At 35.6% G+C, this 24,974-nt stretch overlaps 1 protein-coding gene and 1 long non-coding RNA gene across 4 annotated transcripts in view; one reads left to right on the top strand and one right to left on the bottom strand.

Annotated features, from left to right (window-relative positions):
• Positions 1-24,974, bottom strand: part of by (focal adhesion protein tensin) — a 168,902-nt gene that overhangs the window by 70,982 nt on the left and 72,946 nt on the right. For all 3 annotated transcript variants that reach the window (XM_069501307.1, XM_069501311.1, XM_034973427.2), the window contains exon 4: positions 10,179-10,247. In XM_069501307.1, coding sequence (XP_069357408.1) covers positions 10,179-10,247 — 69 coding nt within the window. The remainder of the gene's footprint in view (positions 1-10,178; positions 10,248-24,974) is intronic.
• On the top strand, positions 16,628-20,133 carry LOC138402985 (uncharacterized). The gene is made up of 2 exons (XR_011237295.1): positions 16,628-17,049; positions 17,818-20,133. It is a non-coding gene; the product is annotated as an uncharacterized lncRNA (long non-coding RNA).

The raw sequence follows: 24,974 nt of genomic DNA, 5'->3' as shown, positions 1-24,974 counted from the left end.
TTCAATCTTGCAAAATCGTAGCGGTCTCATAATCATTGTTCATACATACTGGTACCTACTATAAAAATTAAATAATTCACTATTTCGATATAATTATTATACAAGCGTTCACAGAACAAATACCATTTTACTCATCCATTCGCTAAAATCAACAAAAAGCCTGTTGAATTAATAAAATGTAATTCTTGTTATTCTTATCTATCGTGCTACAAGCTAGTGTAAGTACTAAGTACTATATCTTCAGCCCTTATATCAATTAGCAGCAAGAAGCTACACTATTGCACTGTCAGTGAGAAATTAGCAAATGCTCGGAAGGCAGCTCCCCCATCTTTTTTCAAATGCTTTTTTCGAGCTTTCATTTACTGTTTACTATACTGCTCAATGAATGAATACATGAATTATTTTGCATTAGGTCGCAAACGAATTATTGAATTTTTAACAAATTAACAAAACTATGGAGTAACAACGCAAAATTATAGCATCGAATTGAGAACCTTGTCCTTTTTGAAGTCATTTATAAAGATAGTTAGGTATAAGGTAAAAAATAAGTAGGTATACTTAGAATCGGCTAAATCAGCATTTGAATGAAATACAATTCGATATAAGGAATTAATACAGGTAAAAAGCGTAGATAATCTTGTTCCCATACATTCCTAAGGCTTCAATTCAATACATTGACACAATAAAGTAATCTATTGAAAGGGGCTTAGGCCAGGAAAGTTATAACTTGTTGCGTTCGAGTTTTGACCTCAAGGAAAGTAAGACAAAAATGGTTGCAATGACACTTTCTAGTGTTGTATAACAGTGTAATTAAAGTAGGTAACTACTCTAATATTGCGTGGGTTTGTACTTAAAAGGGAGACGCTTTCCAACGGATGTCGGTGATCAATCTTATCTAATTTAAGATCCATTAAACCTAATTTTCCATGTTGAGTCACAAGTTTAACTGATGTTTCGGTATGTAACTTCCATAATTGTAACTTACTTACTTACCACTAGTTTTATACGTTAGCGACATTGCCTTTACTAAGTGCGAGTCAGACTCGCGCACCGAGGGTTCCATACTCGGGTATTTTTTTCGACATGTTGCACGACAAATCAAGAACTATTATGACAATTGCTTTGAAATAGTCAAATTAAGTGCAACTAGCTTATGCCCGCGACTTCGTCCGCGTGGACTTCATAAATTTTAAACCCCTATTTTACACCAGGGTTGATCTTTAACTATGAGATTTTAACATAAATGAGCTTAAAAATATGTCATACTGCTAATTGCAAAAATATTAACTACAAAACTTCTTTATAGACACTTAAAAACTGACAGACTTTCATACAAACTTCAAACCCCTATTTTACCCCTTTAGGGGTTGAATTTTGAAAAATCCTTTCTTAGCGGACGCCTACGTCATAATAGCTATCTGCATGCCGAATTTCAGCGCGATCCGTCCAGTAGTTTGAGCTGTGCGTTGATAGATCAGTCAGTCAGTCAGTCAATCAGTCAGTCAGTCAGTCAGTCACCTTTTCCTTTTATATATATATAGATAAAAGAAGGTTTATTTGTAGCAGATTAAAATGATACAACCCCGACAGTTATGATATGTAATACATACTTACTAGCTTGTGCCCGCGAGTTCATCCGCGTGGACGACACAAATTTCAACTCCCTATTGACTTTTAAAAATTCTTAGCGGGTGTCTACGTCATAATAGCTATCTGCCTTTCAAATTTCAGCCCCATCCATCCAGTACTTTTTGCGTGAGAGTAACAAACATACACACAGACACACACATACAAACTTTCACCTTTATAATATTAGTGTGATAACATCGTGGAATTCACCCAACAGAGCTAGAGTTCGTTTCAGTTGCCGTTGCATTAGTAGGATCGCCATGGATCCCTTTATTTTCACACCTCATATTAGTTATATCATCAGCTTCATTTTAACTTAATTATTATAATATAATACCTGTCATTTGTGTTTTGTGGTGCAATAAAGTATATAAATACATGCATACATAATAGTAACCTAACTAGGTAGTTACCTATAAGTTATTGCATAGGTATGCACTGAAAAATGAAAATACCCCAACAATTATAAATTTTCTTTTTTATTTCATTTGACACAGATAAGCTTTAAAACTTACCTATTTTATTGTTCAAAACATAGTAACAAATCAGATACCTATTAGATATTAAGGCAATATTTCCAACCTTCGATTGATAAGATAACCTTGGCTTCCAATTTATTTCGCACACCGAGCGCCGAGATCTACTCATGCGCCCGAGGTACTGCGCCGCGCCGCGCGGGTAAAAAAAAACGCTTATCAAATGCCAACATTATACGGAAACTCGTTGATTACATTTACGAGGTACTCGTAATATATTCGAAAACTCCAAGGACTTATGTAAGAATAAGATATTGGAATCGAATAAGTTTCGCATAGCATTTAACTAAATATTTTTATTAAAATCTTATGTATTTTCACTGGTACTTTCCCCAATCCTTATTTTATAATAATTGCTGTATAAGTACCTCATCTTTGAAAGGATCGTCTGAACGTGAAACGCGTCTCTGTTTATCACCGCTGAATGACAGTCTCCTCTTGAACAACTTCATCTTAAACCTGCGCCGCTTCGTAAATCACCTCTCGCTTCAGACCCGCGTCATTATTAGTAGTGGCGAATGAACTTTGTACGAAACGACATTTTTCAAACTTAGTATTTACGGCTAAAACTAATTTATGTCCTTCACTTTTGTTATATAACTTAAGTTTAACTGTTAGATCATTTAAATGAGCATGTACATTTTTTCGCGCCATTTAATTTGCGCACTCGTGAGGTGCGAAGGTCGTTAGTAGCGCATGCCCGTTGATCGGTCGAGTGCGGTTAGGTCGCGCGCCGGCCGCGCACTGCCCGAGCTTGAATGTTCGCAATGTACTGGTGTGGTATCAGGTATGCCCGCCGCGCCGGTAGACCGCGCGACCGCTGTCACCTTCACAACCCGAGTCCCAACAGTTCCTACCCATAGCCCATACGCACTCCCGTATACTTTATCAACATATCGACGAACACAAACAATCATAAGACCATCAAATGTGAAGACGAGAATTACGATCAATTTCGCTGTTATTCCACTTTAAGAAAAGTATCTACCCATTAAAACAAATAAGTACATAAGTAATTAATGTATTTTCTCGGTTATTGGGGCTTTCGGAATCTAGCACAATTTGTTTAATTTATAGTCTTTCGACGTCAAATAACTTTGTCGTTTATTTAAAAAATCTGTGCTCGAACTACAAGGCCTACAAGGCCCACAAGGGGAACATTCACTAATTCACAGCTTCAGCAGTAGCAATTTTTAATGACGTTCTGTCTAATAAACTGCACGAGTTAAAGGCTAACGATGTTGAATTTAAACCATTTCATCGTCTAACGAATATCCACTAGTAGGTAGTCAAACGAGTTATTAAAATCATCAAGCCAATAAGTATTACAAATTACTTGCATACCATTTAAGTATACTAAGATTATTAATATTTGTTACTTAATATTTTTTAATGGAACAGCTTACTGAACTGTGTCAAATAAAGCTGTGTTTCCTTTCGGAGAGAGTGAATTACAGCGTTGTATTGCACGTTTGGGATTGGGATTGCTGGGAACATAACATCCGTTTTTACCATAAACAATATTCTAAAATTGGATAAGTCGACAGGTCTGCGTTTGACATTTATGTCAATTACAGGGATTTACAAGGAACATGTGTTTATAACAATAATGCGAGTCGGGTAACCGGTTATGTAAACATTTACTGCTTTGATTTATTTTATTAAATGTTATTCTTCATTTAACTGTAGAATGCATTTTATTTCTATTACGTGGTTTAAAATACCTCAAGGTACCTATGTACCTACCTAAACATGAATAAGATGTGATTTTTTTACAATATACCTACGCTTGAATAAGTCGAGAATTGACCATTGACTTATATATTACTTCGTAAGAACAGGGCCATTGAACAAGCTAAATGGCACCGATTCATTGGTCCTAAAATGTTTATTTAGCACCAAGGCAACCTCAGTGACGTCTGGATTTCAAACGGGTTGTTCATTAGTATCTAAGAGGTGGCGCTGATTTATTTGGTTCCAAAACCGTGAAAATTTTTGTTCGCTTGGGCATATCTTGTCATTTATATCGATGGAATTGACAGTTTTCCAAATGATAAAGAAACCTTGGCAGTGGTGCCTATTGATGAACCTTAGCTAGTTCGTGAATTCTTTGCATAATATCAACAATATTATTTTTGAAATACGGACATCTCGTATTCTAATATATAAGTTTTACTTCTAGCCCTTCGTTAGATTTTGTAACGTCAAAACTTGTTTAAGCTCTACATTACTTTACTTGCACTTTACTTAATAGCAAAAGGTTGATGTTTTAAAATGTAGAATCGGTAGAGCTATTGTAATCAATCATTTTGTTATATCGCGTGTATTAGCGGAAGAGAAAGTGTACACTTTATCTTACAGTAAACAGCTTTCTGACAAATGGAGACGCATTTAAGGCTAAACGGCGATATAGCCAATTGCGTGGCTCGTTTTAGGCAATTTTCTAGACAGCGGGGCATAGTCATTAACAACCACACACTAACTCACGAGACAGGCTTGCACAATAGATGTAGGCGCTGCAGAGTTACAATACCTTTTGCCGTATATTCAAAATAGCAAACATAAATTATACCAACCAAGAAACGCTACCGTTAAAGTTATGGAAAGGGATAAAATAACTTAAATAAACTAAAATAATAACTGCTACTCTATACTATCTTTTTTACTGGCCAAAATGTCTAGCTCGACGAAAGACCAGCGCTGTGGCTGTATTCTCGCCACAGACAGCAAATGCTCAGTAGAGATGATTTTGATATCATACACCACGCATCTTGTTGGCTCCAAATACGTAAACACTTTTTTTTTCTTTCTAACAACCCTGATACTTTTAAAACTCCATTAAATAGCTCGTTTTGCATTAAAGTTTTCATACCGTTTACTTTCTTATGTTTGGGAGGTTTTATTTCCTTAAAAGTATATTCTGGTACAGGAGTGCTAGTAATAGGTATAATAAGTTATTTTAACAGTTTAGATTTAGGTATAAAGTCCTAGAATAGGGCGCACTAGCAGTCGCTGGCTGTGTTGACTTCATTGTTACAGTGTTAAGAAAACTCTGTAGCCAGAGACTCCTCGGTATCTGTAGGAGTGTCGTCATTCGACGATATTATATGTACTAGTTATATGTAGGAGACACATAAGGAACTCTATGTGACAGCACCGCAATCCTAGGAATTTAAAACTAAAGAAAATAAAATCAAAGGTGTTATTGATAGAGTTTAACAAAATTGGCCTAACGTAGAGATTGCTTATCTTATGGTCATCAATCACCCAGCATTGTTTTGTGTTATAACAAAATGCTTTCACTGTATCATTTGGTATGAAGCGTTCAGGCCGTGACATTTGTTGGATGGTTGCGAATATTTCATTGTAAGCAATAAAGCATAATATATTGCGTTGTCTCGGGCTCAGACCTACGTTAGTAAATTGTTTCAATGATAAGAGGCAATTGTGTTTATACATCTTGATCAATATCGAATCGATAATAATAATTGAAGCCCTTTCAAGTATTCCTCATTGTGACATCACTGGACACGACGATTATTATGAAGACTAGCTTATGAGACATACAGGTTTCCTCATCATGTTTCTTAAAACGCACATAACTCGATCTCGCGAATACGTCTTAACCACTAGGAAATCACGGTTTTAATTTTGTTACGTCAATGGAATCTTCTACAAAAAGTGGGTTTAGTGTCATAGAATGCAGTTATAATAATATACCTACTATTTGATTAGGAAGAGTGAATAGGCAAACGCGTCCAATCTTAGGCCACATCATCCCTTCCCTTTAGGATGTGATCGTGGTCAAGCGTGCGCCTATAACGAGTAATAAAAAAAGATTGCCACAGTGGGCTGAAACTTGTCTCTATATTACATTTTATTACATTTTATTACATTTCATAGAGTTATGAAAGTTAATAAAAATTAGTTACGTCCGCAATTGATCACTCTATAACTCATTCTGACTCAGATTTATCCGAAGGTATTCTGTTTTCACTCGGTTAGTCAATCCAAGGTCAAGTAATACCTATGCTTTGGACAACACAGTTTTCTCTGGCCTTGTGACGGCAAACTCTTACCTAATTCTGATAATATCGACTTGGTCTTTTGATTCCATATCCCAGCGCTTGCTCTAAGGTGAGATCAAAACGGTCAGGCCAATAAAAATATGTTCAAGACATATTAAAGTTTAAGGGGGTTGCCACGATACTAATGTCTGGTAATGCATGACGTGATTTATATAATAAGATATGCAATTAGATATTATACTTTGACGAAAGATTTAATACGTCTTTGTTACGGTTTGTTATCTGCCAAAGCCACCATGATCCAAACTTCATAGTCGCTGATCTTTCCTCCATATTATGTTGGGGACAATGCGCATAGAAACTTTCAGCTCTTGTTTTATAACGCCTTACCTAAGCTGACTGCTGCGCGATTGTGATAGAATGACAGCTACAATGTCACGATCGCAATCACCTTTGATTGGTTGACGCTCGCTCACTATTAGCACATGAGTGTGCTATTGGCTACAATGTATTGCAACAAGAATACCATACATTCAGTCAATCTCAACAATTGCGACTGTAATGAATTAATGATGATTGATGCAGGTTTTACGAAATCGACCGGCTGAGTTCTGCAAGGAATGGCGGAATTTACTTACTTGCCAGTGAAGACTTGGCCCGACAATGCAGTCGTACTAATAAACACAGCTTATTTAGGCTGGCATTTCTCGGTAAGAAAAAAGATAAGTTGGTTAGTATTTATTATTTGTTCAATCCCACAGGAAGGGAAGCGTGGAGTCTGGAATGCAGTGCCACGTCAGTGTGAAACCGTTAATGTTTGGAGTGTGATTAACGCCTCTAAAGCTCATTTCACACTACAGGATATAAATTATATTATAGGCCGGTCAATACGGGTGTTCCCAACGTACGTACCAATTGTTGAGGTAAAAATTGGTACGAATGTTAGGAACACCAATATTGACCGTATTATAATAGTATTTATATCCCGTAGTGTGAAATAAGCTTAAATTCTCATTTTCGTTTCTCTTTGTCTTTTGCCCTTGACTGTGATCTCACGTGGTGGTAAGTGATGATGCAGTCTGAGATGATAGTAGGATACTTGGAAGGCATATGGAAGTTTTATTAAACTCATACCCCTTATCGGTTTCTACACGTCATCGTAACGATACGATACGATACGATACGATAACTCGCTTGCCAGCGAGGCTTAGCTGGTAGGGTGGTAACTAGCCACGGCAGAAGCCTCTCACCAGAAATTATAAATTCCCAAATTGCCCCTGCTGGGAATTGAACCCGAAACCTTCTTACTTAATTAACTTATAAGACCACAGCTCTCACCACTGCGCCAAGGAGGTCGTCAAAAATCTTCTATTAGGTCGTAGCATACTAACGACCCGCTCCGGCTTCGCACGAGAGAGGAACTATGTATTCCACTTTACGTTGTGTTGGTGTAACTTTTACTCTTACTTACTTTTACTACTAATTTTAATATTATATATTAATGTCTTTAGAGCCGTGATAATCTTATAATTATTAAGAATCTCGCCTTCTATTCGGGAGGCCGGGGGTTCAATCCTAACCTTTAACTTTTCAAAGTTAGACGTATATAAGTATGAATAAAAAGTAAATAAGTATTATCTAAATGTTAATTACCATGGTCTCAAATTATCTATTTACATTTTGCAACTTCTTGACTATGCAATCAAACCTTTGGATTATATATTGATTACAAACAGACAGACCGACAACCACTGAACCAACTAACAAAATAAATTATATGAATACGAATTGCGACCACTTGCCACAAACAGACATTTCCATCTGTTTTCGAGTTCAACGGACAAAATTAAATACGTCGAGTACATTGAAAGTTGAAACCACAATCAATTTCGTTTAATCTTAGGAATAATGTTAAAATTAATTGGATTTTCTGGCAAGCACCTACCTACCGCGTTTTGTAATCCCGGCGTAAACGCCACTTCTTGTGCATGTTCCATTCCTTGTAATTAAAAACGAAAGGGCATAACATTATTATGAAGCCGGCAGTTTTCCAACCGCAACCAAAGCTTATCAGCTATCTTGTTAATATACAGAGTTAACCGAAGCGAATTCTTAATAATATTATGCATACCTAGCCAAAAGACTTACTTTATAATAGGTACCTACTTACTTAGAGTATTATACAATACCTACCCAATGAACCCTACATAGTATATAGAAAGATAAAATATCACTTAGGAACACACTATTGACCTATTGAACTGAATGGTTACAAATTAAAAAACAACGCAACACAAAAATATAAATCTACACAACTAATTTTAAGTATTATTGTAGCGCCACACTAATTGCGCAATTTTGATTACAATTTACGGTAAGACGTTTTTCTAAAAGCATAACTGCGGAACCCTACCACTTATTTATATAAACCTCTCTGCATGCCATATTTCAGCTCGATCCGTCCAGTAGTTTGAGGTTTGAGGTGTGCGTCGATCAGTCAGTAAGTAAGTTAGTCACTTATTCCTTTTACATATTTAAATATGCAACGGATACTTTTGTATGAGCAAATAATATTATCATTAAATAAATTACCTTTCGCGCTAGAGTTCACATAAAAAATTACAATTTCAAAGGGACCATTAAAACCAGTCAAACCCATTATATACCCTTTCGTTCGTTCACTGGCACTAACAAAAGAAAACTAACAAGAATCTATGAATTTTGCATAATTTTGATGGTGAACATTGGACTAAACAAAATAATATAAAAGTGTTTTTCAATAAAGCTTAGAGCACACCACAGTAATAATTGGTCTCTCCAAATCGCATATTAACGTGTTATAGGTAATATCTATTTTATCGCTATTCATAGGAACTTAAGCGATATTTGATAGAACTCTTTGGAACTTAGAACCTATTGTCATTAGATCTCGTAGAACCACAATAATATACAAGTATGTATTATATGTACCTAGTATGCAATAGACGACGCGACGTTGTCAGTTTCCGCGTAATTTAATGTGCACAAATCTTTATTATGTTAAAGAAGTGGCTGCAGTGGTAGTGGCGCAATATGGCAGGTAGCAGCTACCTAAAATATTTTTGACAGTGTGGCTAATTCTCTTGTACACAATCTCTAAACTAAACTAAAATTATACGTCTAAATCTATTGTTAACCCTTTCATAATGTTGCTTGCGGAAAAGGATAGCACTAGATTTAGACCTGTTAATTTAGTTTAGTTTAGAGATTGTGTACAAGAGAATCGGCCCCAGTATTTATTTAAAACATAACCATAAAATACGCTGTGGACTGTGATTCGTATGCGACTGCGTGAAATTATAGATAACAGAGCGCTGATATCAGAATTACGCAGAAAGTAAGCCGAATGGTTGGTTTGTTTTAAATGTTAAAACATATAAACATTTCCATCTGTCTGTAGAATAAAGCTTTCGGATTTCATTAAATCCATTACTCCATTGCATTTTATTATTGGAGTAATGTTATGTTGATTTTAATTGGATTTGCTGGCGAACACCTACCGCATTTTGACACCCCGTCATACGCTCCACTTTCTTGTGCACGCTCCAGTCATAATGATAATGGATGTAGTTTTAAGAAACCAGCGATTTCCAACCGCGAACCCTTCGTACCTATCAGATAACTTGCTTATTCAAGATTCATTGAACCGAATTCTTGAAAATTGGTTTATAAAATCCTTTGATGGTGAGTAAAACTTTAATTTCAATTGTAAAGCGTATGAAATTATCGATAACGCATGTATTTCAATATTGGTTTTAATACCAACCTACGTTTTTCCCGTTAAAAATTAAAATTCCTACTACTCACAAATTCGGTGGTTCATATAAGTGTGCTAGATATCCGCGAAATAAATGGATTTCCGACTTCAGAGTCGAAGAGAAATGGAACGGAGGATGTTGGAACTTTTAGCCAGACCAGAAAACCAAATTGGGAATTGCTCACTCACCGAATTCTGCAGGCGTTGTAATATCTCCGCAGAATTGGCCGGGTCCGACAGCTCAATAGCGCCCGACACCTGAAACAAACATTGCTTCGTTTAACCCTTTCGTGATATTTTATACGGGCCATTTTAACACAACAGTTCGAAATTATTTAATTTGCACTTTTTAAGTCTATCAGACTTTTTACTTTTGAAAGAACAACATAATTATACATTTAAAACACAATTTCATATTCGCTTAATATTAGGTAAGTTTATCGTATGTTACACTAGTTATGTTACAGCTACATTGCACCCCATCACAGCGATAACGATCACTTCCAGTTGTGATTGTGATCAAGTGAATATAAATTTGTATTCTGTTAGTACTGTCCCTTGCACATGTTCTTACAGTTTCTAAGTCCGACTTCAGAATTCCAATAGTACAGGCCCGACAGATTATGCGTCTCATTCAGTTAGTTTTGTTGTCTACATATGGTGCGTAACTTTACTCTAGATCTCTGTCTGAACAGCTAATAGGCACAGTCAACCTACTCGTAGTATATTTTATAAAAGGAGAAATAACTAATTGATGAGGTAAGCTTCTCTCTATAAAGTAGAGCCCCCTGAAAAAGGATTTTCAGAAATTCCACCGAGCGTCATTTGATATTACCCTATAATAATAGAACTCATTCAAAATATCCTTGTCGAAATCTATTTTACCGGAAGAATGCTGTACCATAATCCAATAAGTGGGTCAATAGCGCCCGAGAGAGCAAAGAGGCATAGCGCAATATCCAAGTTTGTATTTTATTTCTCCGGGACATTAGATAAACTGTTAAAGTTTCGCGAATATTTTGATCCCTAGATCCTTGAAAGTCTACTAACAAAATAGCCGACCGATCATTCTGACTTATAGGACCCTAAAGTCTAAGAGAGCGTAAATTTTCTCTTGGATTAGGTATAATATAGTAATTTTAAATTAGACTTTGTTTGCCACAACCACACCGCTTTTACCCTTTGATGTTGACCCAAGTCAGTAATGAATAGACGACCTTTGGCTAGTACGGGTTATGTATTCTGTATTGGATTTAGCTCCGTACTTTAGAAAATTCTTGTACTTAGATTCCGATGACCAGTGAGAGTGACATTACTGACACATTTTACATCGATTAAAAGTTTCATCAAGAAAGTCGAAGTCGACTATCTCGAGTCCGAAAAGTATTCCTTATCTAGTCCTTGTGTGATAAATACAAACAACATTATTTTATAGTTTACCCAATTGCAAAAGCCATACAGCGACCAAACTGTCGCATTTTAACTGAAATCTATTTGTAGGTGTGTAGGTTATTGTGTGTGATATCTAGGAATAATTGCGATTCCCCGTCTCTCCATTCTACAGGTTCTTACAATAAGGGTTACTTGGAAAATATCACTTTAGTGATATGGTCGCCCCTTGTTTTACAATATTATATTTCTTGTACTTTTTTATAGTGTGCGCGCACACTATAAAGCGTTTAATAAATAAAAACCGGCCAAGTGCGAATCAGACTCGCGCACTGAGGGTTCTGACTTCCGTAGTACAAGCGTATTTTAAACTACTTACTAGATCTCGTTCAAAGCAATTTTCGGTGAAACTTTGCATGGTAATGTACATCATATATTTTTTTTAGTTTTATCACTATCTTATTTTAGAAGTTACAATGGGGGACACACATTTTACCACTTTGGAAGTGTCTCTCGCGCAAACTATTCAGTTTAGAGAAAAATGATATTAGAAACCTCAATATCATTTTTGAAGACCTATCCATAGATACCCCCACACGTATGGGTTTGATGAAAAAAAATATTTTTGAGGTTTAGTTCTAAGTATCGGAAACCCCAAAATTTATTGTTTTTTTTTTCTATTTTTGTGTAAAAATCTTAATGCGGTTCTCAGAATACATCTACTTACCAAGTTTCAACAGTATAGCTCTTATACTTTCGGAAAAAAGAGGCTGTGACATACAGACAGACAGACAGACAGATAGACAGACAGACGGACATGACGAATCTATAAGGGTTCCGCTTTTTGCCATTCGGATACGGAACCCTAAAAAGCTTACAACGTTTGCGGGTAGCTGTAGGTAATATTTGGCGCAATAAGGTCACTTTAAACAAACCCTGGCTGTTAGCCAGGGTGAAACTAGGCTACGGACAGGTCATCAGTATTTTATTAGCTCAATGTTATATCATGGATTTAATTTTATTATGTACTTACCTCGAATTTGTTTGCGACAATTTATTGATGAAACATTCAGTTACTTACTGGTCATGCATTGGCTTATTATCGCCTAAGTGTAGACGCTTACATTTTGGAAGTCTAAATAATATATCTATACCTACTCTAAGTTTTGATTCGTTGAAATTCTGTGTTATCAGAGAATGCGCATGTATGAAAGATCATCACTTGAGAACAATTTTACCGATTTAGCCGATTTTTTTGATGTGTTCGTAAAGGACAAGGTTTTTGTGAAAAGTGGTTTTTAAATACCTCAATCAAAATTAAGTATGTTTTTTATTTATTTTTAATTTTTTTGTATTTACTTTTTGACACATCAAGATGATTAAAATTGAAATAAAATAAAAATAAACTTAGAAATGTTCAACGTTTAAACTAAACGTATACCTAACGTCAAGCTTAGATTAATTATTAGTTTTAGACTTTTTTATATTGATAGGGATTTCAGGTAATTCAGGGAAAATCAAACTTCAGGCGGAAAGCCAAGAGTAAAAGCTAGTTTACATTTCAAACATATCTTTCTTTACAACATTTAGGTATTCACATAACATCGCACACATTTTAATCTTAAGTTAACCATGTTTACAATAATTATTATTATTATTATTATTATGCACCTATTGATATTGAAATTCTAGACAGCGTATAGTAGAGAAAGTGATAAAGGAGCTATAACACAACGACAAAAGCAGGTTTATCAGTTTACTTGCGGCTCTTTATACGAAATACGAATCAACCTCAGGGCAGTAATTTGTGGTTATCGTCAGTCGTGGTATCTCGCCACGTTTGCCTAACCATATTGTGGTGTTCTATGGTTGTCCTACAAATTGTCGTTCGAAAGTCTGTATTTACGTGTAATCTGTTTACATGTATGGATTTGAACTTTGTGAAAGCGAAATACCTTAGCCGATATTAGGAGTAGATAAACAAAAGTAACGGACTTGAAGTGGTGTTTATGGAACTGGTCTTCCTATTTTATATGAAATTCAGCGGAGCATTTGCTATTTATTATAATATAAACATTAAGCATTCCATAGGCCTTAGGTTTTTATACTTACCTAAGTACTTCTAACGCTACTTTCACTAATTGAATAACAGTTACACAGTTTATGTTTCTTTTTTAAAGCCAATAGGTAAACCTACTGACTACTACTACTAGACTAGACTGTCGTCAATGGCGTGTCAGAGTCATAATTCATCAGTATTCATAAAGTAGGGTTCCTGCATACTCTCATATTTACAGGAAAACCGTCTCAGTAAATAAAAAGCAGAATGATAACAAACGAAAAATAAGCGATTAATGTATGTGCCGTAGGTAGGTATGTAGTTTCAGCTGGAGTCAACAATTTCTTGTTAAAAAATTGTATTGTAACTTTGAATAAATATACTAAAATATAATTTAATAAAACCGGCCAAGTGCGAGTCAGGCTCGCGCAATGAGGGTCTACCCTACTACAGTCGTATTTATTCGACATTTTGCACGATAATTCAAAAACTATGATGCATAAAAATAAATAAAAATCTGTTTTAGAATGTACAGGTGAAGACCTTTCATATGATACCCCATTTGATATAGTCACTCACTTCCAAAGTTGAAAATACTAATTATTAGTTCATGACCACAATTTAATTTTTTTTGTGTGATCTAAACCTAAATTCACGGTTTTCAGATTTTTCCCCAAATGTCAGCTATAAGATCTACCTACCTGCCAAATTTCATGATTCTAGGTCAACGGGAAGTACCCTGTAGGTTTCTTGACAGACAGACAGACAGACAACAAAGTGATCCTATAAGGGTTCCGTTTTTCCTTTTAAGGTACGGAACCCTAAAAAGCGTTCTGGTACTATGCCGCGTAGACCGATAGGGTAGGTATGGGTTTAAAATAAAAATGCCAAGTTAGCCCGCCCCCATTAGAGTGGATCATCACTTACCACCAGGTGAGGTCACTTTTGACGGAATAAAAAAACTTAAATAAAAGTTTTCTTTATTCTTGCCGACCAGATGCCCTATATTTTGCTACAAAATTGTAATTCGTCAGGAATAAATACTTATATCTTCTTATCTTCATTCTTCTTATCTTCTAATAACACCATTGCTGCCGGAATAATATTCTGGTTATGGCGTAGAAGCATTTTGGACTTAGTAAAATAGGCGAAAACCACCTTGGCACAGGGCAGAATACAATAATTAATATTCGTATTGACTAAAAGATCAAGTGACCATAATCAACGTAAATTAAAGTTTTCATCGAACTAGACCACACCCACAATACAATAATAATCGAATGTGGATAGTAGATAATAATTCACGGTTTTCAGATTTTTCCCCAAATGTCAGCTATAAGATCTACCTACCTGCCAAATTTCATGATTCTAGGTCAACGGGAAGTACCCTGTAGGTTTCTTGACAGACAGACAGACAGACAACAAAGTGATCCTATAAGGGTTCCGTTTTTCCTTTTAAGGTACGGAACCCTAAAAAGCGTTCTGGTACTATGCCGCGTAGACCGATAGGGTAGGTATGGGTTTAAAATAAAAATGCCAAGTTAGCCCGCCCCCATTAGAGTGGATCATCACTTACCACCAGGTGAGGTCACTTTTGACGGAATAAAAAAACTTAAATAAAAGTTTTCTTTATTCTTGCCGACCAAATGCCCTATATTTTGCTACAAAATTGTAATTCGTCAGGAATAAATACTTATATCTTCTTATCTTCATTCTTCTTATCTTCTAATAACACCATTGCTGCCGGAATAATATTCTGGTTATGGCGTAGAAGCATTTTGGACTTGGTAAAATAGGCGAAAACCACCTTGGCACAGGGCAGAATACAATAATTAATATTCGTATTGACTAAAAGATCAAGTGACCATAATCAACGTAAATTAAAGTTTTCATCGAACTAGACCACACCCACAATACAATAATAATCGAATGTGGATAGTAGATAAGTAAGAGTAGATTTCAAATGTAAACGAAAAACTCATAGAGCTTTTAAGCTTCAAGAAATGCTCAAGCAGAAGGTTTCCAACATCGTGTAACTAAATCAAGTAAGTAAACAAATATTTTAAAACGCATAAACTATGAAGTCAAAGGAATTTTCAAAGAAGAAAAATGATAAGTTATGAGATCGATATACATATGTATTATAATACACAAACACACACAGTTTTCTTAGAACATGTTAGAGACGTTCTCCGAATTTAAGCCGCAGTTTCTTTGAAACGTGTTCTATCTCCAACTAATGATATTACTGTCGGGCACAGAGTATTTATTAAATTATCATTTACTTGCTTACTGTTATTTGTCATCAACTCTTCAGTCATCTCATTAGTTAGGTACGATAATTAGCATAAAATTCAAGACAGTCTAAAATGTATTTCATACGAGTACAAAATTATTAAATTTTGTTAAATTTTTATCAATCGCAGCACGTTGTACTAATCGGTAAGGAGCCTATCTATAAGTGAATCTAATTGTAGTTCTTTAAATAATGTTAATTCCTACATACTTATTTAAAAAGTTGAATATTAACATCTAAGTATATTTTTATTATTGCGGGTATTCCGTAACTTAGCACTGTGAGAAGGAGCGTATTGGCAAGAATTGTTATAAATTTATATTTTAACTCACCTTAGTTCTCCTGTATAGCAAAAAGAAGACTAACCAAGAACCAACAAAGCAAACCACAAAAAAAAAAAGAGGAACAGCACCCGGACTCTTGTAGTTTAAAAGATGAAGACAACGTATGCCGCAATGCCGTAAAAATAAACTTCGTACACCACTCCCTGGACTTGATCGGCCTCATTCTTGTTACTTGATCGACTGCAGACCACCACTTATCCGGCCCTGTTTATTAGGTCGATCAGGAAATCGCGAAGTCAATATTATGCGCGTGTTTATTTTCATAGGTTTTATTCTTGATCCGCATGTAATCCGTCCGGACGTAAAGGGATGGACATAATATGTACCTACTGACTACGTGTTATTTTTAAAATCCACGCGGACGAAGTCGCGGGCATGAGCTAGTCCATAATATGTATGTTCTGTTTATCTTCAAAACGGACCAAAAGCTCCAAGTAATTTAACTAAGCATTGCTTTAATTCAGTGCTCGTAATGGTGCAACTATCAAAAACTTTGTCTTGAAAACAATGGCAGACTACAATATGTCTTTGTAATTGTGTAATTGAGAAGTGTAATTGCAAAACCCGCTAAAACGATTTTATATAGAAATCGACTTTTTGATTTCTCCTGATAGGTTTCTCAAATCTCTATTAGGTGAATAACTCATTTCCGAGCAAATCCCACTATAACAGCACTAAATTATAACTTTAACTTCATGCTTGGTAACAAAATCCGCTATAATGACATGGGTGAATTTCAAACTCCTCTAAAACAGAATCGACCAATCACAGAGCTTGGTACGCACCACGTGACCTGACAAACAGTATGGCGATTTGTGTTGAGTAGTGAAAAAGTGTAATCGAGTTTTATTGAATTTAAAAACATAAAATGGATGAAATGATGCAGTTAGTGACAAAATGTGACCCTAAACACTCACGGAAACGTCCTATCAATAAAGCTTTGTGGAAACGTGAAGTGGCTCGTGATAAACGGTGAGTAAAAAGTTGACCTGATTCTATATTATTTTGTTCAAAAAATGGTGTTATGCAAAGCGCTGCAAGAAACAATAAAGTGGCCGGGAGTTACACGCTGAACAGATTTGATATTTGCTGTATATTATAGATAGCTCGATTTTTGAATAACAGCTTATTTAATCATAATCACTAAACTTTCGCCTTCAATAGGTACCTAATTAATATGAAGGTGAAAGCTTGTATGTATGTGTGTGTATGATTGTTACTTCTTCACAACTCTGAACTCATTTAGCTGAAATTTGGAATGAAGATAGGCTATAAACTAGATTAACACACAGGTTATCTTTTATCCCATAAAAATCCAAGGTCCCTGCGGGATTTTTACAAAACCAAAATTCACGCGGGTGAAGCCGCGAGCAGAAGCTAGTTGTTTCTATATTTTTCTGAATGAATAATGAGCTTGTTAATCGTTTTGCTTATGTACCTAGTTACCTACCTATAATGTGTACCTACTTATAAAATCTAAATCGTCCGTCCGTCCGTCTGTCTGTCTGTCTGTCAGCGGGCTGTATCTCGTGAACCATCATAGGTAGAGAGTTTAAAATTTTACAGAGTGTATATTTCTATTGCCTCTATAATAACAAATAATAAAAGTTTAAAAATGGCCGCCATGAAAATAAAAAAAATTAAAAAGTGATATTTCTTGTACGATAGTACGGAACCCTTCGTGTTTGAGTCCAACTCTTTTGTTTTGAGAATTAATTAGAGATTATATGTTTTTTCTAGGTACAAGCCCACTGGATTACCTCAATTTCCAAAGTGCAATCATGATCAAAAGGCATTTCGTTGCAGTCAACTAACTTGTCAAGATATCCGAAAGTTTCACAAAAATTTTTATCGATGCTCAAACAAATTATCGCAAGATAACTTTTTGTTAAAATATTGCTCTGTAACTAAAGCTAAAGCTGGCAAAGCTAACAGTAAAAGGAAAAAAGCAATAAAATACACTATTCTCGGAAAGGATGGAAAAAATATTCCTGTGTGTCAAAAAACATTTACAGCAGCACTTTTAATTAAAAAAGACCGTATTCAAGGTGTCCTGAATCGATTCTATGAGAGTGGTGGTTCGATGCCAACAGAAAATAGAGGTGGTGACCGAAATAGTGTAAAGTTTGAAGCAAAAAAATATTCGGTACAGTGGTTTATAGAATCATTTAAAGGACAGGAAAGCCACTATTGCCGATCGAAAAATATTCACAGACTGTATCTTTCTCCGGAGTTAAACATTCGAAAAATGTGGCGCCTTTACAACCAGGCTCGTGAACCAGCGCTCCATGTTAAGCAAAGTTTTTTCAGAAAGATATTTAACACGCAGTACAATATTGGTTTTGGGTCCCCTAGAACAGATGTGTGCTCGACTTGTATCGCAATAGATGAACGTTTAAAATCGGAACCCGAAACATCTAAAAGAAACGAGTTAATGATTGAGAAAAGGATTCACCGTCTAAAATTTAAAGCATTTTACAAAATTCTCCAAAATGACAGTGAGCACATTCAAACTATTACATTCGACTGTCAAAAAAATCAGGCCTTGCCGAAATTACCTGACCAGTCAGCATATTATAGCCGGCAATTCAGCTTTTATCATTTTGCCATAGTTTTGGGGAATTCGAAAGCAAAACTAACTAAACAAAATGTACACTCGTACTATTGGGATGAAACAACGCATGCCAAGGGAAGTAACGAAATTATAAGCGCAGTCTACCATTTCTTACAGAAACTGAGTTTTGATGAACGAATAACAATTTTGAGAATTATATCTGATGGGTGTTCTGGTCAGAATAAAAACACAGGTATGGTTGCTATGCTCGGAAAGTGGCTTTACACGGAGGCTCCAAGACATGTTAAAAAAGTGGAATTAGTATTCCCTGTCGTTGGCCACTCGTTTATTCCTCCTGACCGGGTATTTGCAAAAATAGAAAAAACCCTTAAGGGTAAGGAGGTGATAGTTTCGCCTTTAGAATACGTTTCAGTATTGGAGGAAAACGCAACATGCACAGGTCTTGCAGATATTGCAGTGTACGACTGGAAAAAGGGATATGAGTCAGTTATAAAACCCACAAGCAGCTGGCATTTTCCTTTCATGAAAAGCAAGCGCTTTTTTTTTGACCCGGACAAAAACAAACAATATTTTAGTACAGGGAGAAGTAAATTATAACAGTGAACTAAACGAAAAAAAAATAATTACAAAGAAAAATAAAAAAATTATAAATATACAACCTGTACTGATTCAACCCCACAAAATCGTGCCCAAGCAATCGAAGCTACAAGATGTCGTCAAACTCTTGTCGACCCACTTTGGCAACAACTGGCAAGAAGTAGAAAGCTTAGAATTTTATAAAAAAATCCAAGAAAGAGCGCAGACTCAGCTGTTTCTAGACAATCGGATCGAGGACAATGATGATTCCGTAGACGCGTGTGACTTGTGTGAGGGCGGATTTGAAGAGATAAGTTCGTATGTGTAGAAACTTTTACAAGTGCTTTTGAATCGTCATAATAATTTACCACTGGTTCAAAATGCCGTTTCTACCGAGGAGAACCAGCAAGAAACTTGGCAGTTGCTCTTTTCAAATGTTTAGTTTACACTAATATTATGCCATACTGTTTAAATAATTGCAGCCCCGTGCATTGCTGGAGCGAGTCAAATCCATGCTTTTTTATTTATCACTAGAGGATGCCCGCGATTTCGTACGCATGGATTAAGGTTTTTTAATTCCCGCGGGAACTCTGTAATTCTCAGGATAAAAAGCCTGTCTGTATTCCCAAACTATAATCTATCTCTGTGCCAAATTTCAGCCAAAACGGTTCATGCGTTGTTGCGTTAAAGAGTAACAAACATCCATCCATCCATACAGCCTCACAAACTTTCACATTTATAATATAAAAATAGGATTTACATAAATTTTCGTTTGTATAATATGCTTAACGGTGTACTCTGTTTAATTTCATACATTTTGAAAATGTATGCATTATAACACGTGTTTTGAATTTATAGAATTTTTGTTTTTTTTTTTCTATGTAATAAACTCCTCAACAATAATATTGATGTGTTTTATTATTTTCCTGTTGGCTAATTATAATTTTCAAGTTTTCATACTAAAATTTATTGCATAACACTATCCAAACGTTATAGTAGCTCTCAATAATGTTCCTTGCAAAACCCCCTTAAATGTCATCTGTAAATGTCATAAGCCTCTATAACTATGAGTGAGTTTCAAATTCCTCTACAATGAATTTACTTTCGCCGATAACTTAAAAAAAAAGATAATATTGCCTATAGATTTATTATATCCTGTTTTCCGATCCTCCAACGATAATTTTAATACCTAACAGGATTGCGTTTGTTTAGTCAGAAAGCGTTACAAGTTTTTTTCAAGTGTAAAAGGGGAGTTAAAAAAAGTATTTTAGCGGGTTTTGCAACTACACGCCTCAATTAGGTATGCCATGTTTGTTTAAATTGCCTCTTCGAATTAAATTTTCGGTTCATATCATTAGATCATCTACATAAATAATATGTTGTACATTCAGTTTTGTAACAACAATTTTTTTTTGCATTGTATTTTTCATTTAATATATTGACAGAATGAGAATTTTCATTTCAAGTACGTAAATTGCCATGTGATTTTCAAATCCGTACGTACATACCTATATTTATATTATAAGTGCGAAAGTGTGTTTGTCTGTCTATCTACCTGGAGCCCTGCCGCGGTAGTTTGACGATTGCAATCACCTCTGATTGGTTGACGCTCGCTCCCTATTGGGTACGATGGCTTGTTGCAACAAGAATCGCTCAAATTCAGCCAATCGCAACAATTGAGATTGTAATAACGATTGATGCAGGTTTTACGAAATCGACCTGCAGCTTGATTTTCACAGACCATCTGTTCAACCTTTGCCAAAATTTGGATGGACATAGGTCACATAGGCTACTTACTTTACGTCCCAGAAAATCAAAGATTTCCCACGGAATTTTCAATAAACCTAAATTCACGCTGACGAAATTGCGTGCATCATCTAGTAAAAAATAAAAATTGCTTCTTTTGACAGGCTAATTTTATTATTACGGTTTTATTAGGCAACTTACGTTATGTGTTTTTAATTACATACCTAATCTTTTTTCATCTCTATGAAATAATGATAATATATACGACTTTCTTGCATAGTAGTACAAATCACAGCATATAAATAACCACCACTCATAACAGGTCATGATTTTCAGCATCAGAACAGTTACGAAATTCCCTTCGGATGATACACTAGGTACCTGAATTCGTTCGACGTCAATCTCCATGAACTGGACGTCCGCGTCAGCTAAACCTGTAATTTTAATGTCCTGTGGTAGGTTTTCCGGCCTATTAACTGTCAGTCAGTCAAACCTGCTGCGATTTGTATAGGTACATTCGCTTATTTATTATAAGGCATGGTGGTCTCCAATCAACCTCGTTTAGCTATTACTGACAATTCAATTTAGCAAAGTGTGTTTTGAATTTCTTATTTTGACAGCGCTTTTTAATAATTAGAAATAATTAAGTTGAGGGTAAGCTATATTGCATCTACCTATATCTATCTATTCTAACGGGAATAGGTATGAAGACGGGAATAGGTAGGTATTAATAAAGTAATAACTACTAATCGCCATTATCATTAGTCTGTAAATTTCAGCAAACTGGTAAGAATCGAGAGAAAGCCAAAAATATTTTGTATTTAATACGCTGTCATAATAAGTGTTTTAAATTACTTACAAATAATAAAATAAATTAAGAAAAGAAAACAACAGAATGATTAACCCGTATTCGTTGAGTGGCAATTGGCAACACAAATTACGAATAAACAGCCTATAAAAGGTAATCGCCTTAAAGCGGGACTTATTTATTGCTTTACTTAAATGAAAGTACGTAAAATGAAATAAGACGTACAAGATCTTTGTCTGAAACCCGCCGTGAACGGCTCAATTCGCAAAGATGACATCGAACGGGTGGACAAAATGCGAAATGACACGAACATTCTCTTAATATGTGAAACGCGATAAATTGTGAAGGGTTTGACCAAAATATTTTAGGTGAAATAAAAATATCGTCTCAAAAAGTGCTCGCCTTACGAGCATTTGTTGCACGATATCAGCAGCACCAGGATGTTGAGAAGACTTACCAAACTGGATCATTAATTTTGAAACTCAAGTGCCATTAACGTAAGTATTTGTGTTAATAACTGCCATGTGAAATATAGGGAGAGACGCGCGATTGACGTAAGTAGATACACTTATAAGTATGTCAGCAGGATCTGCAGTATACATAGCTTGGCATTAATTGTACTTACTATCCAAACATTTATCCAAACTAAAATAACAAATGCGAAAGTGTGTCTGTCTGTCTGTCGCCTAGCTTTTCATGGCCCAACAGTTTAACCGATTTTGATGAGGTACAGAGTTAGCTTACATCCCGGGGAAGGATAGGCTACTTTTTATTCCAGAAGTTCGCGAGGGATTAAAAGAACCTAAATCCACGCGGACTAAGTCGCAGGCATCGTCTAGTCTAATATAATCTTACGAAACTACTATAATATAACTACTTATATTCATACACATAATTATTATAGTAAATTACAACGTAGTTGGCCTACTATTTAGGTGCAGTTTAAGCAAAGATTTGTAGAGTAGGTAGTTAATGATGTCCGATCTACATAATGACTAAAAACTTTTGTCATGAGTAAGGTAATTCCCTTTCTGCTTTTTGTAATTAAGTATAACTATGTGATTAAAATACCATATTTATTTAAATGACCTCTTTGTCACAGTCCACATAACATTCATCTACAGAAACACAACTCACTCGTATATATTTTGATCATTCAGATGTGTCATGATTTCCAAATAATACTAATATTCTGTGATAATTTTAAAACTGATGGTGTGTGATTTGGCTTAAATAATTTATGGTTTGAGTCAAATCACGTACTTTCTTAATAATAACATTGAAGTTTAGAAGGAATCTCATTGGATGGAATCTTGAGAGGATCTCATTGGTCAGTCCAACATGTTGTTACGGTTTAAAAATTAAGGGTGCAAGATTTGACTTAAATAGTTTATTGTTTGAGTCAAATCACGTACCTTTTTAAAACGGCCTTGAATTTTAGAAGGATCGCATTGGATGGAATTTTAAGTGGAATCTCATTGGTCAATTCAGTTTCAGTTCAGCTCAATCACATACTCTTTTTAGTTCAGTTGAATGAATGTAAAACATGATATTCGGTCCGGACAGCTCTTTAGTTTTTAAGTTAATCCTGTTCGAGCATCCAAACCGAAAGGTTAGTAAAAGTGTCTCCTACGTACTACAATACGTGTTGTTCATAATTGTATTTATTGTTCATAATAAGTGTGCAGAATTATATATTAATATCGATACTATTGAAAGAGTTTTATTAAATCTCAGAAGTGACAAAGAATCCAAAAAAAAAGAGTTGCTTGTAATTAATTTTATTCTAAAACGAGATTGCTAAACGCCCACTTTTTTTTAACAAACTTATCAAATTTATTATTTTGCGATCGTTGGTTACGTGAGTCGTGACGCTACACATTAAGTCAGGGCAACTCTCTGATAATGTGTGGTTGTTTAGGTTATGTGTAACGGTGTGTGCGGGTACGTGGCTGGGGCTACTCTCTGGTAGTACTATAGCGCACATTGTTACATATTCTGGTGGGACATATCGTGTGCTTGGTCGGGGCTACTCTCCGTTAGCACGGGATGTGTTTTGGCTAAACGGAACTAATGATCGTAATTTTCTGTTACCTACCTACCCACTTTGAATAAAATAATGTATCTACACTGTTGCGATTTGTTGGTTACGTGACTCACTGCACATTAAGTCAGGGCAACTCTCTGATAATGTGTTAGTGTTTAAATTATGTGTAATAGTGTGTGTGTGCATGTACGTGGCTAGGGCTACTCTCTAGCAGTACGGTAGCGCGCATTGTTACATATACTAGCATGACATATCTTGAGCTTGGTCGGGGCCACCCTCCGATAGCATGGGATATGTTTGAGCTAAATGGAACCAATAATCGTGATTTTCTGATACCTACTTTGAACGAAACCACGTTTTCCCTTTTGTGATTTCTGCTTCATTATCTCATACCCTTAACTAATTATTTTGATGATCTATTTTTTTTTGTAAAATTACTTACAAGCAATAAACTGTAAGGTTATTTATTCTCACTAATAATAGTCTTCATGAAAAGTTGCCTAATTCATATTATTATGAACATCACGTTGCGTAATTGTTCATCGGATTATTTAGCTTAGGCGGCGTACTAGTGGCTTCACTAGTTTATTGAGTGGGTATGCTTCCTACTGGTTCATGAGTGAGTCACTGGTCGTCGGATTATAGTAATTTAGGGGACGTACAGTGGCTTCACTGGTTGGAGTGGGTATGTTTCCTACTGGTGTTTGAGTGAGTCGCTGGCCGTCGGATAGTGCTAGATTAGGGGACGTTCTAGTGGCTTCACTGGTGTATTTATTGAGTGGGTATGTTTCCTACTGGTTTTTTTTAGTGAGTCACTGGCCGTCAGATAGTGTTAGGTTAGGGGACGTTCTAGTGGCTTCACTGGTGTATTTAATGAGTGGGTATGTTTCCTACTGGTTTTTTTTGAGTGAGTCACTGGCCGTCAGATAGTGTTAGGTTAGGGGACGTACTAGTGGCTTCACTGGTGTATTGAGTGGGTATGCTTCCCACTGGGTTTTTTTTGAGTGAGTCGCTAGTCGTCGGATAATACTTATTCTATGGACCCTTTAGTAGCTTGAGCCAGCTAGTATTATGTATTAACGATTGGAATCAAGTCAATTGAATTGCTTTATGAAACTACTGCAATTATATTGAAGAACTTATAT

This window comes from Maniola hyperantus, chromosome 1 (assembly GCF_902806685.2).
Source record: "Maniola hyperantus chromosome 1, iAphHyp1.2, whole genome shotgun sequence".
Classification (NCBI taxonomy): Eukaryota; Metazoa; Arthropoda; class Insecta; order Lepidoptera; family Nymphalidae; genus Maniola; species Maniola hyperantus.
The sequence above is the reverse complement of the archived record's forward strand: the minus strand, read 5'-3'. Positions and strand labels throughout refer to the sequence as shown.